The sequence below is a fragment of the Schistocerca nitens genome, chromosome 4, assembly GCF_023898315.1.
Source record: "Schistocerca nitens isolate TAMUIC-IGC-003100 chromosome 4, iqSchNite1.1, whole genome shotgun sequence".
Classification (NCBI taxonomy): domain Eukaryota; kingdom Metazoa; phylum Arthropoda; class Insecta; order Orthoptera; family Acrididae; genus Schistocerca; species Schistocerca nitens.
In genome coordinates, this window is record NC_064617.1 from 390,697,281 (window position 1) to 390,714,588 (window position 17,308).

General features: G+C 41.2%; 1 protein-coding gene across 1 annotated transcript in view; it reads right to left on the reverse strand.

Moving 5' to 3' along the window:
• LOC126252330 (uncharacterized) overlaps positions 1 to 567 on the reverse strand; it is a 136,763-nt gene extending 136,196 nt beyond the window's left edge. Inside the window, exon 1 of the mRNA XM_049953216.1 lies at positions 414 to 567. Within this exon, the coding sequence (XP_049809173.1) occupies positions 414 to 567 (154 nt within the window). The remainder of the gene's footprint in view (positions 1 to 413) is intronic.
• Between the last annotated feature and the right edge of the window lie 16,741 nt (positions 568 to 17,308).

Below are 17,308 nucleotides of genomic sequence, written 5' to 3' on the forward strand. Positions count from 1 at the left end.
CAAATTGATTCCTGAGAATTGGTACAGAGATGCGTCCGGCAATAGACCGCTCCACTCGAAATGTCAAGACAACCGGCGCTGCTAAGCGTGTCATACGATTTCCATACTGCTGTCAACGGTTTATGCGCAATGCTGGTGGCTTCTCTGAAGAACAGTCAAAGCCTGAAGAATAGTTGCCACTATTAAAGTTTGAACCCTCGTATATTACAATGCAAATAGCCGCGGCAAAGAAACTATCAGCCATTTCACCGCAGGCATCTGATCACCCATCTGGCTTAATGAAAAAAGAAAAAAATATCGAAATATCGGCGGCTGTCAAAGACGTCACCCATAAGTTGTTCCAACATTTCATAATCCGAGAGAACAATGTCAGAAAGTCATTGCTAGGAGACTTTGTATGGAATACTGCTTACGTGCGTCGCTGAGAAGACGGTGGGCAAACGGCAGCGGAAGACGCGGCAACGGACGGTGGAGGCGCGGCGCGGCGGGCCGCAGCTGCAGGGCCACAGCTGGCGCTGCGTGGCGTGGCGCGGCCTGCTCTCCCAAATCCCTGCAGCCGCTGACCATGGCCACAGCTGGCCCCTGGCCCCGGCGAGCAAGGGTTGCGCGCTGGACCAGTTTGCGCCTTGCCCTGCGCGAACAAAAAACTCTGTTGAGGGAGCTCATAATGGCACGCGGACCGTTTCACTTTTCTACGTCTGCATATACACTCTGTGAGCCACTGCGCAGTGCGTGGCCGAGGGTATAAGTCTATTTGCCTCTTTGCGTGAGTTGATGTATCTTATTCTCGTGATGTCCACTAGAAATGTACGAAGGGGGCAGCACAATGTTCACACAATCTTTTTTCGAATACAGGTTCCCTCTAAACCTGCCCAGTAAGGTTTCACGAGAATTACATCGTCTTTCTTCCAGAGGTTCACATTAAAGCTCCCCGAGTATCTGTGTTGAACTTTCGTGCGGGCTAAACCGACCCGATACGATCCTAGCACCGCGTCTGCATTCGTTCGATATCTGCTGTCCTGTACATTTCATATGAACTCCACACATTGGATCAGTACTCTACAACTGATCACTGATACAACTGATCACTGATCACGGCATCACTGTATCTATGCGATTTCTTTACCGTTAGGCTGTATTTTCCTAGAACCGTTTTAACAAATATAAATCTTCCAATTGTCTTCCCTAATAATGATTTTGCAAGTTCCTTCTTATTATAGGCGTTAAGTTACTATTGCGTACATTAGAAAAGAGTCATTATATACCGGGTGATCAAAAAGTCAGTATAAATTTGGAAACTTAATAAACCACGGAATAATGTAGATAGAGGGGTAAAAATTGACACACATGCCTGGAATAACATGGGGTTTTATTAGAACAAAAAAACAAAAACAAAAAGTATTGCTAGATGCGTGAAAGATCTCTTGCGCGCGTCGTTCGGTGGTGATCGTGTGTTCAGCCGCCACTTTCGTCATGCTTGGCCTCCCAGGCCCCCAGACCTCAGTCCATGCGATTATTGGCACGAAGTCGCAAGTGTATCGTGAGCGATCGACATCTCTAGGGATGCTGAAAGACAACATCCGACGCCAATGCCTCACCATAACTCCGGACATGCTTTACAGTGCTGTTCACAACATTATTCCTCGACTACAGGTATTGTTGAGGAATGATGGTGGACATACTGAGAATTTCCTGTAAAGAACATCATCTTTGCATTGTCTTACTTTGTTATACTAATTATTGCTATTCTGATCAGATGAAGCGCCATCTGTCGGCATTTTTTGAACGTTTGTATTTTTTTAGTTCTAATAAAACCCCATGTCATTCCAAGCATGTGTGTCAATTTGTACCTCTCTGTCTACATTATTCCGTGATTTATTCAGTTTTCAAATTTATACTGACTTTTTGATCACCCGGTATTTATAGGGATGTGCTTATACACATTCCGTTTCGAAAATCATTGGGGAACTCAGTATTCCGCGGTCCACAATGTCAAGATTGTGCCGACAATATTAAATTTCAAGCATTAGCTCTGACCACGGACGACGCATTGGCCAACGGCCTTCACTTAACGACCGAGATAAGCAACTTTTGCGTTAAATAGTCAGTGCACACAAACAACACTGCGTTAAATAACCTCAGAAATGAATGTGGGACGTGCGACGAACGTATCCATTACAATAGTGCGACGAAATTTGGCATTAATGGCCTATGGTAGCAGATGACCGAAGCGAGTTCTTTGGTAACAGAACGAAATCGCCTGCAGCGCCTCTCCCAGGCTCGTGCCGATATCGGTTGGACCCTAGACGAGGTTGGGCCCTACACGCCTGGAAAACCGTCACCTGGTGAGATGAGGTCTGATTTCAGTTGGTAAGAGCTGATGGTAGGGACCGAGTGTGGCGCATGCCCTACCAAACCAAGGACCCAAGTTGGCAGCAAGGCTCTGTAACGGAGGTGGCTTCATAACGGTGTGGGCTGTCTTTACAAGGAATGTACTGGGCACTCTGGTACAACTGAACAGATAATCGACTGGAAATGTCTATGTTCGGCTGCTTGAACAGCATTTGTACCCACACAACGACGTAATTCTTTTTGGATGACACTGCGCCGTGTCACCGTTCCACAGCTGTTCGCAACTGGTTTGAAGAAAATTCTGGATATTTCGAAAAATGATCTGGCCACTCGGTCGCCCGATCTGAATCCCATCGAATAGGACATAATCGAAAGGTTAATTCCTGCACAACATCCTGCACCGACAACACTACCGCAGTTGTGGACGGCTATAGAGGCAGTATGGCTAAATATATCTACAGGAGCTTCCAACGACTTGTTGAGTCCATGTCACTTCGCGTTTCTGCAGTACGCCGGGAAAAAGGGGGTCCGCAACTACATTAGGAAGTATACCATGACTTTTTGGCGACAAGATTCTATACAGTGCATAGCTTGGAGCTCATGTACATGCTCATCTTCCCTACTGTGCAGCCGGTCGCTGTGGCCGAGCGGCTCTAGGCGCTTCAGTCCGGAACCACACTGCTACTACGGTCGCAGGTTCGAATCCTGCCTCGGGCATGGATGTGTGTGATGTCCTTAGGTTAGTTAGATAACCTCAGATTTTAAGTCCCATTGTGCTTAGAGCCATTTGAACCTACAGTGAAACACATCTTTTCTACTGAGCAAGAGATAGACAATTTAGAGCCCATGTTTATTGGACATTGTTTTGGTCCATAGTGTCTCCTCCCACAAATGGAAAGCAAAGGTATTGTAGTAGAAGAGATGTGTTTCACGGTATCGAAGATGAACGAGTGCTCACAGAATGTTAGCTACACATTTTAGAGCGCATCTTTAGGAGACTTTGTTTTGTTTTTTGGTTATATTACAACCTCGAAGTTTGCCGATGGAATTTTGGTTCACCCTCCATAAATTTTTGGAATAGCCCTTTCAGAAGGAACGATGAATTAACGTGGTTTCTGCTTCTTTGTTTTCCACTGCAGTTTTCGTTGAGTCCATTTTTCTTTCATTCATCCAGAAAGTTGCTTTTCTTTCCTTCCTATGCCCACTTTCTTCCAGTTCTTGTTATTTTCCTGCTCTCAAAGCTTGCCTTTTCAATAGCTTCTTCAAAAAGTGTTCTGCATTTTTATTGCGTTCATGTCGGCGCCTATATGTTCGATAACTGTTCCTACTTTTCTCGGCAATGTGGTGTTGGAGTTGTAACTGATTAGAAACTCAAAGATTTGTTTAGTTATTCTGTCATTAATCATCCTGCATATGTGTCCCTATACTTTTAATCATCTTTTTCTCATTACATCTTTTAGCTTTTCAGCTTTCAGGTGTAGCTCTGATTCGGTATTAACCTCTGTTCTGATTCACTACTGCTTTTGTGTCCTAGTGTTTCTCTTAGGAAACTTCTTTCATTTGTTTTCTAATTATTCGAGTTTTTATAGTTTAAGCGATTCCATTGGATAGTGTATTTCTGGTCTGACAATTATAGTGTTCCTGTTTTGTGTTGCAGGATAATGATTTTTACTAAGTAATATGTTTCTTATTATTAGAAAGGCCTTCTGCATTTTATTTATTCTAGTCTCTATTGCTCTCGTTCCTTTATTTTGCGTGATATCCACTCCTAGATATTTAAAACTGTCTACCTACGTTATTGTGTTATTTATTTTAAGCTTTTGAGGTGCTACCCTGACGTTCGTCATGAATCGTGTTTTTTCGAATGATATTTGTAATTATACCTTTGATTCTTGACGTTGTTACTCTGTGATTTGTTCTTGTGCACTTTCAAGTGATTCTGTAGTAGGTGCCACGTCTTTTTCAAATACTAGACAATTTACAGTGATCTTGTTTATCATTCTTCCTAGTTGCGCATTCTTAGCATATGTATCGAGAACATTAGATACCACATTACTCTTGATTAGGGCACATCCGAAGTTGTTTTCGTTTCTATGGAATGTTCGCCGACCAATGTAACGTACTCAGTTCTATTAGTCAAACATTCTTCGGGCGTATAACATATTTGCGAAGACACTCCGTATGATCGTATTTTGGTTACTAGTCGAATGCCTTCGGGAAATCTGGGAAGACGGAAAGTATCCGTTCAGCTGCATCTATTGTTTGAAAGATGTCCTATATGAATAACGCCAGCTGCGTTTCAATCGCGTTCTTGAATCCGGGCCGATACGTCCAGGAAAACTTCTTTTTCTTCAGATACGTCACAGTGTTCGAGCTTAGAGATTGGTCTAGGATCCTGCAATAGCTGAACCTTTTTAAACAATTCTCTGCTCTTTAACTTAAATAGTGATTTGAGTCCATTTTTGTTGTTAAAATATACCAGCAGAATCTTCACTAACTGAAGACAAAATAATTTGCGTATGTACGGCAGGATGTGCGTGACGAGCAGCCTTTTCACGCTGAGATCTGGCCGTACACCCGATAATTAGGAGTATTTCATCGGAATTCTAGGATACGCTAGGGAAACGTTGATCTTATACACTTGCTGCCTTATACATTACTGTGTACATGCTGTCTGCAATGAGGTCATCGATGAAGCGATACTAGATCAGTTCCATTTCGTGGTTTACTGAGGGAACTATCCCAGGGTTCTTTGGGTTGCAGTGAAGAAAGTTTAGAAGCGTAAATGAGGACGGAATTGTAAAATTGTATTTTTACAGATTTGGGCCGCACAAATGGTACATAAGCGGTTCAGACTTGTTGGAAATTCATATCAATGACAGTGGACCTTGAACTGAAAAATAGAAATACAAAAGCAACATACAATCGGATGAAATGAGATTTTTAGGATATGTCTTAAGGTTGCCCAAAGAAATTTCTTATAACAAATGAGAATATACGAGAAGAATTAGAAATATTTAAGTTAAACGACGAAGAAGCAGAATATAGGGAGAAACTGAGGCCACATCTTAACCCTTTGGGTCACAACAATACGAAAAAAAATTATTTTAAAATTTCTCACAAAATTAATCTTTATTGTCATAGTAATAATCAACGAATACAAGAAGAAATTGGCATTAAGTATACAATCAATTTTTTAAGAACGTGGTTTCACTTTGGAAAAACTGGAACACACGTTTTTCAACCACTCACTATTTTATGTGATGTATTCGAAAGAAACTTCGCGTTTTTCCTAGACACAATGCCACATCTCGAAACTCCCATAAATTCATACTGCCTCAAACAAATTATAGTCTTAAATAACAAGCAAAAATACGCCTAAAATTTAATAAATTTATATCTAGCACAGTCTGAGCGCCGACTGTTGCTTCGAACGCTTTAAATCCGTAAATAAGTGCTACAACGTACTACATTCGTAGGAGTATCTTAGTGTTCTACTAGATGGTTCTATCTTGCAATTTCATCGGTGGTTTCTTGCGAAAGGCACTAGTACTTCAAAACAAAATTAACAAAATGGTGGTTTGAGGCATAAACTAGTGATACTTAAAGGAATAACCTGTGTAAAAAAACAAATTTCCGGCCTCTGTAAACACGTACAAGCCATGTGGGAAAAGAGACGTTGGAAGTCCGAGAAAAAGAAAGACTTAAAATGTGAAGTTGAAGTGAAGAAGAAGAAGATGAGGAGGAAAAAGAAGAATTGGGCCATATCATATGATCTGATTACGTTGCATAGAACTTTAAAGAGTCTCGATGTAACGTGTTCAAATTATACGATGATGGCTTTCTAAGACGTCATTCTGTGTGATCTTGAGACGTGGCTGATTTCTCTCAACGTGATACACATTTCTTGCGGATGGCTACCCGAACATTTCACATATTGTCCTGCGAAGACCAACAAACTAACCCCTCCAAGTGTTCCTAGATTACCTCTTTCTGCAGCCAGAATAAGGACATAAATGCACGTTAGACTACAAAATCATTACTTTAAAGTGACTTTATGTAACTATGCAAATATCTGTTACATTCATTTACTATCCTAACTCTCCTAAAATCTCTCTCAACCTCAGAACGCTATTTCTGGATACATTTACACGTAACGTATTCCTTCTCGTTGTCACAAAAAATAAAGTCGTGTACTATGATTTTAAATACGAATGTTCAACACAGTTCCGTAAACACAATTTACAGTTACATCCACTTTTCGTATTAGCACATACCTCTTCGGGAAATATTTACTGATACTCAATTTCTAGCGCAGCAAAATCGTTAGTATTCGTTCTTTAAAAATATTATTTAGATTTCGAAACTGATGTCCTGAATGAAGTTCTTCCGAGACCACAGGCCGGATCGATTTTCTATCCGTCGCAGGAGCGCTTAAGACTACGCATTGTTCCAGACAATGGCAACTTTGTTTTTATGACAGTTAAACACTTCGATTTGATTTTCAGGATTTAATTAATGCAATGAACTATTATGTAACATCTACGCCGCAGCGTTTGTTAACTATTACGTCTCTATAAGAAGCTTACGAAAAAATGTGGAGTGAGGTGTCAAATCTTTGAATAAATTATTCATTGCTGTATGGAATGCAAGTGCAGGAATCTCAAGACGGAAAAGTGACGAATACGTATCCGATAAAATATGATAAAACTCCATCTTTCTCTCCGTCTCTCATTGCCTCTTTCACATCTGTCGCTGCCAGAGCCAATAGTTGAGCTCTTTACTTTAGCTTTAGTTTTCTCCTTTTCGCAAACAAAGATAACCTGGGTTTTTACCACTATTAATTTCATAACTATTTCTAATTGTAAGACCGTGTATGAGACATTCAATAAATGTAGTGCAAATGTGCTGAATGAGATACGGCGCAGAGTCCTAACCAGATTCCCTCACAGTCAGCATCGATCAATAATCTCCAGACATGTTTGTTCATCCACTACTGTCCAAAACCAATATGGAACGTTAAAAAACCCAACTGGTCTGAATTTTCCAAGCAAACAGATGCCAACGTAAGATGGATAAAACTCATCTTCAACAAATACAACAGATTCGTTTGTGTACCGAAAAGTGCTGTAAAACGATGCATATTAAGAGGTTATTACAAAGATTTTTTTAATTAACTAGTCTTTTTTTGAGACTGGTACAACAAATCCCCTTACGACTTCTTCACCTCAGAGTAGCAATTGCAACCTACGTCCTCAATTAATTTCTGGACGTATTCCAATTTCTCTCTTCCTCTACAGTTTTTGCTCTCTACGACTTCCTCTAGTACCTTGGAAGCTATTTCCTGATATCTTAACAGATGCCAGATCATCCTGTCCCTTCTACTTGTCTGTCTTTTTTATATATTCCTTTCCTCGGCGATTCTGCAGAGAACCTCGTCATTTCTTACGGTTTCAATCCACCTAATTTTTAACAACTGTCTGTAGTACCATATCTCATATGCTCCGATTCTCTTCTGTTCCTGTTTTCCCACAGTCCGTGTTTCACTATCACACAATGCTGTCCTCGAAATACCTTCCTCAAATTAAGGCCTATGTTTGATACTAGTTGACTTCTGTTGGACAGGAATACCCTTTTTGCCAGTGCTAATCTGCTTTTTATGTCCTCCTTGCTCCGTCCATCACGGGTTACTTTGCTTCCTAGTAGCAGAACTCCTTAATTTCGTCTACTTATTGATCCCCAAATCTGATATTAAGTTTCTCGCTGTTCTCATTTCTGCTACATCTTATTGCTTTGGTTTTTCTTCCATTTACCTTCAGTGCATAATCTATACTCATTAAACTATCTATTCCATTCAACAGATTCTGTATGTAATTCTTCTTCACTTTCAATGATGATTGCAGTGTCATCTGCGAATCTTACCATTGATATTCATTCACCGTGAATTTTAATCCCACTCTTGGACCTTTCTTTTATTTCCGTCATTGCTTCTTTGATGTGTAGATTGAACAGTACGAGCGAAAGACTATATTACCGCCTTACACCCTTTTTTATCCGAGCACTTCGTACTTGGTCTTCCACTCTTATTGTTCGCTATTGGTTCTTGTACATCTGCAATCACTAAATGAGAGCAGGCAAGTCAGATGGATAAAAATTGTAGTTTCTTTGGCTCATACTCACTCTAGGAGGAAAGCGATTCTTAATAGGATAGCTGGGTACAGCAAACACCACCACCACCGACAAAAACGTAATATAAATTTAGATAGTATGGCGATTTACATGCTCTCCACATCAAAGTCAACAAGAGATAAACACATCAGAAAAGAAGTTAGACTTCTCTTAAAACTAAAGTTACGGTCGGCTCCATGAACATATGAGTTTTTCACGCCATTTCAGTTGGAAGAGACCATACAAGCTACAAAGAACATGAAACCTAGGAAGGCGTTGTTAGTATTCAGAGTTTCTGTCGGAGTGTGGTCCTATTTGCAAATGCCTGAACATCGAGGAAGGTCATGCTTCATCTCTCTTCAAGAAAACTAAGGTAATTGCTATGTTAAAGCAAAACAAAGAGCCATCCAAAGTTGAAAACTACTGGCCCATTGCTCTCCTTAGAGTCACGCTCAGGCTCCTATAGCGGATGATTCATAAGAGAATCTGCTCGGCCATCAGCAAACACGTCCCAACAGAGAAAAGCTCGGTTTAGACCAGGAAGAGGAGTGAGGCTCACGTACTAGCAAAAGCAACTCATATCCAAATCGTCTATGATACTGTATAGCATGGCAGACTCCTGCTCATTTTCATCCGTGTCATTCTGTGTCGGAACATAAGCAACACGCAGAACAATAGATACTCCAAGGTGTTCTCAGAAAACTCTAAAAGCAGGATTCACAAAACAAATTACAGTATCCCACAAGGTTCTGTTTCGGTCCCAGTCCTTCTTAATTTGTATACATATGACCTTACAGAAACAAAGTACAAGAAATTTTTTACGTTGGTGGTGTTGCTCTGATTACTCAGGATAAGAGCTTTTGAGGAAGCTGGAGCATCGGTAACATCAGACCTGAAAACTTTGGATGAATACTTCAAACACAACTCTCTCCGATAAAATCTTCAAAAGACCATTGTATCAACTTCTCATCAAGGTAATAAAAAAGCAGACTACAAACCTAACATCACACTTAGAGATCAGGCTCTCCATTACTGAAACATTCCAAAATACCTAGGTGTGCCTCTAGACAGGTCTCTGATACACAAAATCTATCTCCGTAATGTGGCAACTAAAATCTAAACTCGGAATAAAAACCCCAGAAGTTGATAGGAACCGTTGAGGGTGCAACTGCAACAAGCATCACTTCATCAGCTTTAGCTCTTTCATACTCAGTGGCAGAAGGCTAGACAGTGGTCACACTAAAATAACTGACACTCACTCAGTCAAGCAACGCGCCTCATCACCTGGCGTGTCCGTCTCACAAACACGCACTGGCTAGCGGAACTTAATACAAGGCTTGTCCAGAAAGTAAGTTCTGATCAGTCGCGAAATTGGAAACTACACTGAAAATCAAAAATGTTTTATTTGCGACAGTTGGCTCCACCTTCCAGCTACTTCTCTACATAGTCGCCGCTCCAGCTAGGACATCTGTCGCACAGTTATACCAACTTTCCAATACCCTCGTCATTGAAGGCAGCCGCCTGTGCTTCCCGCCAATTCTATACGCTCATCTATAGCTCGTTATCTGTGCGAAAATGTTGTCTTCATAGCCAGTAGTTAATGTGAGCAGAGATGAAACACGGAGGGAGCCATTTACCGGCTGTAGAGCGGGTGAGCAAACACTTCCCATCGAAAACGCTGCAGGAGCATTTTCATTGCCCCTGGAGATTGCGACGGAGAATTGTCACGAAGTAGGAACAGTATGACATTTCTGTAATGTGGGCTGCATAACATCAGGCGAAATCTCTCACCAGAACCTTGACGGGAGACACTATTTTCTACGCATCTTGATGTGCTCATCGTAAGCTCAGAACTGAAAAGAGCGAAGTGATGCAACCGCCAGGGATACTAGAGACACTGTCGAACACATATGTGCAAAGCTTTATTAGATTTTCACAGTGGTTTCCATTTCTTGAACGATCGGAATTTACTTTCCGAATATCCCTTGTAATATTCCACCACAGTCCTTAAGAAGATCATATTCATTGCTGAACGTGTGGACAAGAATAAAAAACAACCCAGAATTACCAATTCATTCAGAAATTTCATTATGAGAACCCCAGCGACTGAGATCTAGAAAACCATCGTAGTACACAGTAATCGGCCTGCAGGACAGTAATTTCAAAATGCAATATCCTGGAACAGCCAATGACAGGAGCGATCTCCGATGTAGTATCACCAACTAATCAAATCTCCCTGGAAGCTACCAGCAGACTTTCATCAACCCCGACAACACTGTCAGATACTGAATCGGAACAGGATTAACCGGAACTAATGCGGAGCATTGCTACACCGATGGGGAAGTCCTCCCTGGAATCTGACGGCGGTGATGAGAAGCAAGCAGTACATAACACAGCATTTGAATGTTACCTCAGACCACATTCACAATTTGTCTGCAGAAGCTTCTCACTGGAGTTCCAACTTAGGCGTAGACTTATGAACCCATTACGAAATTGAGAGCGAAATATATATATTTGTTGTATATAATTGTCTGTATTTCTTTGTCAGTATACGCTAAATAAATAAATGTAAAATATGAAGAACACCCTAATCTTATCATGACGGATAAAATACGACACCAACAAGAGATAAAAGGGATGGGAAGTGACTATAAGCGAGCTGAAATGCACATAAGAATGTCTGTCTGAATGAGTCGTTGCTGTCGCGAACAACAGGCAGTACTGACTATACGTATTTTATTCTATTAACCTGTTCCTGTGTTTGCCTTTTAACTCGCAAAAACAACGAAGCCATTAGAAACAGGCACTAATTAAATTTTCAATTAGATGGCCGGCGAATCGCGCATTTTTATATGAAAGAACTACTTCGAAATTGACATTGATCCTTTTGTTTGCCGAAATTACTCAGAGCCTGTTCTCTGCATCTTTGCTAAAATTATCAGATTTGAGTTGGTGATGTTGTGTCATGTAATCAAATTCGGTATGCCATGACAGTCTGATACACATTTACAATCAATACATTAGTGGACGGGAAAGCATATAAAATATGCCGATGACCAAGCAAATCCATAAGATTTTGAATCACTGGTGTGTGAAGAAGGGTGTACGCAAACCAAACAGTATCAGAGTCAGTGACCAATGTTAACGAACACAGGCAGGGCTGTAGAATTAAGCTAGGATATAAATATGCAGTTTGTCTGAAACAGAGGAAGAAAACTGGAAAATATGAATATTATGAAAGAATTTTGGAAAGTATTGCAGTGAATTCATTATGCAAAGGAAAGGATAGAAAAAAACACAAATATAATACAAAGAAAAAAAGACTTGTGTAACTGTTTCTCAGCTTCTTTGACAATGCTAAATGAATAACGTGCTGTACGATTTTGCCTTATAAGTTCACTGCGCTGTATCACCAATCGAACCTTAAAATTTACTAACAGCAATGCAGTATGCTAATCTTACAAAATGCACAGAGTCATTCAGAATAATGTTAGAGAGGATATGTCACAAATTTTTTTCAATATGGGAAGAATGAAATATAAGGCAGTTTAACGGCGGAAAAGCTGCGAAAAAAAGGAATGCTAGAAGTTAGTTTGTATAGTAGGTCATCAGTAGATTCAAAGTCACTGGCCATTCATTGCTAATGTTCTTTAATCAATTAATTATCATTAACACAGAAGAGGCATACCCATTTCCTATACATATAGGAAACACAAGACTGCAAGTATGTGATACAACCGACTATAATTACTTTGTTCCAACTGTTCAAACCGAGTGTTCTATAATCAGACACACGAACACGTGACGGTAGATATTTAGCTAACGCTGCCTTGGTGGTCAGTTGTGGTGCAACAAGTTGACAGCAAAACAACGGAGCAAAACTAGAAGAAAGAGAATGCCTTTTACAAGGACGGAAATGGATGATGGTTGTTTACATGACAGTGTGTCTTTAAAATACAAACATTGCTTATAGTAGTAATTACATCACCTGTTAAAAATAAAAAGTGTTTCAGTGGATGAAACAGTGTTCGACCTTTCTGGTTTACTCATGTATGTAATTTAATACTGTATATATATACCTATCACTAGATAAAAGCTACTAGTTTTTCATAAGAGAAAACAGCAAGTAAATTATCAGCAGATGCGGTAGAAAGCGATATTTACCGTGAGTTGTTTTTGGGACAAAACCGTTTCAGTAGAAACGTTGTTATAACGAACGCTATCATATTTGTGATCTGCCGGAAACAGAAGTAATAAATTTTCCGGAGCTTAGATTAGTTATATCGCAACGAGACAGCTTCATAATTTTTATACTTGTGTTTACGATCTTCTGTGTACTTTACTGTCTGCTGTTGGAATTTTCTATTAACAAAAGCCGTTTCGTTTGCATCGCGCTGCGATAGTGTTATCAGCAAAGTTGCGGACAGGTCAGGTCCAAGGCGAAGCAAATAACGATCGAACAAGCTAGGGTTAATGACTGCGCATGCGTGCTTGTGCGACAGCTCACCGCACCGCCCCCCCCCCCCCCCCTCCTACCCTCTGCCACCGCCTTCGCCAAGAAGACTTTCAGTATTCCATGGAGTTACATCGTGTATTCTTAAGAGTCCGGTGCCCCAAGGGGTTCCGACAGCGGCCAGATTCTGTCGCGATAAACTGCAACCCCCTGATACCCGCCTAATGAGGCTCATATTCCAACTGAGAGCTAAAGTGCTTCTCGGAACCGAGCGGGTACTCGTGCGCCACCAAGATGGTAATTTTCGAGGCACGTCTGTGCGTCGTGCAATTAACTTTAATGTCGTTCGTTCTCAGAAATACACACCGTACTGCTTAAATTGTATGGAACCTGTTGCACTTTATTTAATATGTGCGTAATGGCCACTCTGTCGAGGAGATATTCAATGCGAATAAAAAGAAAAAATGTTATTCCAGCTTCTGTTGCTATCATCTCAGTCACGTCTTCCTAGTAACATCACTGTAGCACTTATTTTCTCTGCCTAGTCTACTTCCACCTTTTGAAATTTTTCCACTAGCACAACAGGACGTCAATACAGTGGAAAAAAAATCAGCCTACAAATTTTCTGAATTTGTTCTGGAATCCTGGGCCACTCTTGCTGTATAAAAGAACCCGTGACCTTTGACTCTTACGGGATCACCAAGTGTCGTATTCTCAACAGCGTTGTGAGTGGCAGCTACTTTATGAAATAAAATTAACCACTCACCTGCTACTAGTTACATATTTTTGTATTATGAACATCAGCACAATACTAGGAAACCCAATAACCAAAATCTAAAACCTTATTAACGAAAAAAACGTGTAACGAGTTGTACACTGCTGTTTAGAACGTCATTCTGAAAATATCGACCGCCATGAATAAGATGAACGTGCCATGAGCTGCCCGGCACAACGGTCTGGCGCACATAATCAAAAGTTTGGATAATGTTAATTGACTTGGTCAGTGATATAGTCGAAGTTTTCAGTATACATGAACGATTTATCAGCAGCATTGTAAGATTGTTCACTGATGTTCTTGTTGCGTTCAGGGAACTATCATAAGACACTGCTTAAAAATTTGCAAAAATTTTCACTTGGTGTAATGAAAGTGGATAAATGTAAAATGGTTCAAATGGCTCTGAGCACCATGGGACTTAACATCTGTGGTCATCAGTCCCCTAGAACTTAGAACTACTTAAACCTAACTAACCCAAGGACATCACACACATCCATGCCCGAGGCAGGATTCGAACCAGCGACCGTAGCGGTCGCGCGGTTTTAGACTGTAGCGCCTAGAACCGCTCGGCCACCCAGGCCGGCGGATAAATGTAAGATAATCCCTATAACATAGACGCCTGGAAGAAACACAGGTCATTTCCGTTTTCAAAAGGGGTCGTTGAACTGACGCACAAAACTATAGGCCTAGATCTCTGACGTTATTCTTTTACAGATTTTGGAGTATGTTTTATGCTCACGTGTTATGACATTTCTGGAGACGGAACATCTACTCTGTACGAACCAACATAGGTTACTAAAACAATGAAAGTGAGAAACCCAGGCCGGCCGAAGTGGCCGTGCGGTTAAAGGCGCTGCAGTCTGGAACCGCAAGACCGCTACGGTCGCAGGTTCGAATCCTGCCTCGGGCATGGATGTTTGTGATGTCCTTAGGTTAGTTAGGTTTAACTAGTTCTAAGTTCTAGGGGACTAATGACCTCAGCAGTTGAGTCCCATAGTGCTCAGAGCCATTTTTTTTTTTTTTTTTTGAGAAACCCAGCTCTCTCTATTCGTACATGAGATCCAGAAAGCACTAGATACAGGTGACCAGGTAAACGTGTTCCTTGACTTCCGCAAGCCATTCGGCACAGTTCCCTTACTGCCGCCTAATGAACAAAATACAAGCGTACAAAATATGAGACCAGCTGTGTGATTTCGATAAAGAGTTTCTAGCAGACAGAACCCAGTATGTCATTCTAAACGGAGAGAATTCTTCAGACTTAAAAGTAACTTCGGACTGCCCCAGCGAAGTGTCATAAACGACCTAGTAGACAATGAGGCTCTTCGTGGGTGATGCTGTTACATCAAGAGAAGTCGCAACGCTAGAAAATTGTAGCAAAATGCAAGAAGAACTGCCAACAAACGTAACGTATTGCGAATACACAAATAGAAAGACCCTTTATTGTATGATTGTTTAGTTGCAGAAGTATCATTGGGGGCAAATTCTTCCATAATATATATATATATATATATATATATATATATATATATATATATATATATATATATATGAGGAAAAAAAGACAGAGAAAGGCTGATGGCTTTTGAGATCTGGACATGGCGGAAGATGGAAAGAATAAGTTTGATGGAAAGAGTCAGAAATGAAGAGGTACTGAGAAGAGTGGGAGACAAAAGACAGTTACTAGATGTAATAAAGAGAAGAAAAAGAAATTGGATTGGACATATATTAAGAAAGAATGACAGACTTATAAAAACAGTTTTAGAAGGTTATGTAGAAGGGAAAAGGAAGCGAGGAAGGAAGAGATTCCAGATACTGGATGACATGATGGACGGTACAACATACAGCAGCCTTAAGAAGGAAGCAATGGTTCGTAGAAAATGGAGAGGCAAAGGACCTGCTAATATAACAGATAACTGATGATGATGATATATATTAGTAGTAAAAGTATCGAACGGGTTAAAGTGGAACAACTACATAAAATTTAACGCGGGAAACGCAAGTGCCAGACTGAGGTCATTGGAAGAGTCCTCAGGAACTTCGAAAAAGGAAGTTGCTTACAAAACATTTGTTTGACCAATACTTGAATACTGCTCGTCAGTCTGGGATCCGTACCATATGTGATAGATAGAGCAATACAGAGGACCCATAGAAGAGTATCTGGTTTCGTTACAGGTTCAGTTAGTAAGCACGAAAACGTCTCTGAGATGATCAACCAACTCCAGAGACAGATGGTGCAAGAGAGGCGTACCGCATTACGGCGTAGTTTACTGTTAAAGTCCAGAGAGCGTACGTTTCTAGAAGAGTCAGCCAATATATTGTTTGCTCCTACGTATATCTCGCAAAAAAGGCCGCGCAAATGAAATTAAAGAGTTTCGAGCACGAGAGAGGCTTACCAGCAATCGTTCTTCCCGCCAGCCATTCGCGGCTGGAACAGAAAAAGGGGGAAGTGTCAGCGATACACAAAGTATCCTCTACCACATACCGTTAGGGTGCTTGAGGAGTAAGGATGTAGATCTAGATGCAAATAGTATCTTACCACAAGATTAGTAGCTAAAATCTTGAGCACGTCGCATCGTATGACTACAATAAGAAGGTACACTGAAGAACCAAAGAAACTGGTACATCTGCCTAATATTATGTAGGACGCAGAAGAGCCGCATCACGACGTGACATCGATTCGACTAATGTCCGAAGTAGTGCCGGAAGGAACTGACACCGTGAATCCTGCAGGGCTGTCCATAAATCCGTAAGTGTACTAGGGGTGAAATCTCTTCTGAACAGCATGTTACAAGGCATCTCAGATATGCTCAACAATGTTCATGTCTGAGGAGTTTGGTGGCCAGCGGAAGTGTTTAAACTCAGAAGAGTGTTCCTGGAGCCTCTCTGTAGCAATTCTGGATGCGTGGGGTGTCGTATAGTCCTGCCGGAATTGCCCAAGTCCGTCGGAATGCACAATGGATGTGGTGTCACCGCCAGACACCACACTTGCTAGGTGGTAGCCTTTAAATCGGCCGCGGTCCGGTAGTATACGTCGGACCCGCGTGTCGCCACTATCAGTGATTGCAGACCGAGCGCCGCCACACGGCAGGTCTAGAGAGACTTCCTAGCACTCGCCCCAGTTGTACAACCGACTTTGCTAGCGATGGTTCACTGACAAAATACGTTCTCATTTGCCGAGACGATAGTTAGCATAGCCTTCAGCTACGTCATTTGCTACGACCTAGCAAGGCGCCATGTTCAGTTGCTATTGATATTGTAAATAATGTACAGACAAGAGCTACGTTCAACATTAATGGATTAAAGTTAAGTATTCTACCAGTTACCTCCTTTTTTCTAAGTTCTAATTACCTTGTCCTGTTCCAGACCTCACGCCAGCCTGCGTGAGCTTAAACGCGTGCCTTTCGGCTTCCTCTCAATTTAGTGGGTTGGTCTCCTGCCAATCCACAACATTTTGGCGACGAGGCCCCCACGTTCTTATTGATATTGCCCTGATTTACTTGTGTAATGGCTTCGCCACCATCTCCAGATGTACTATCCGAATTTTATCGCTTGCAGAATCA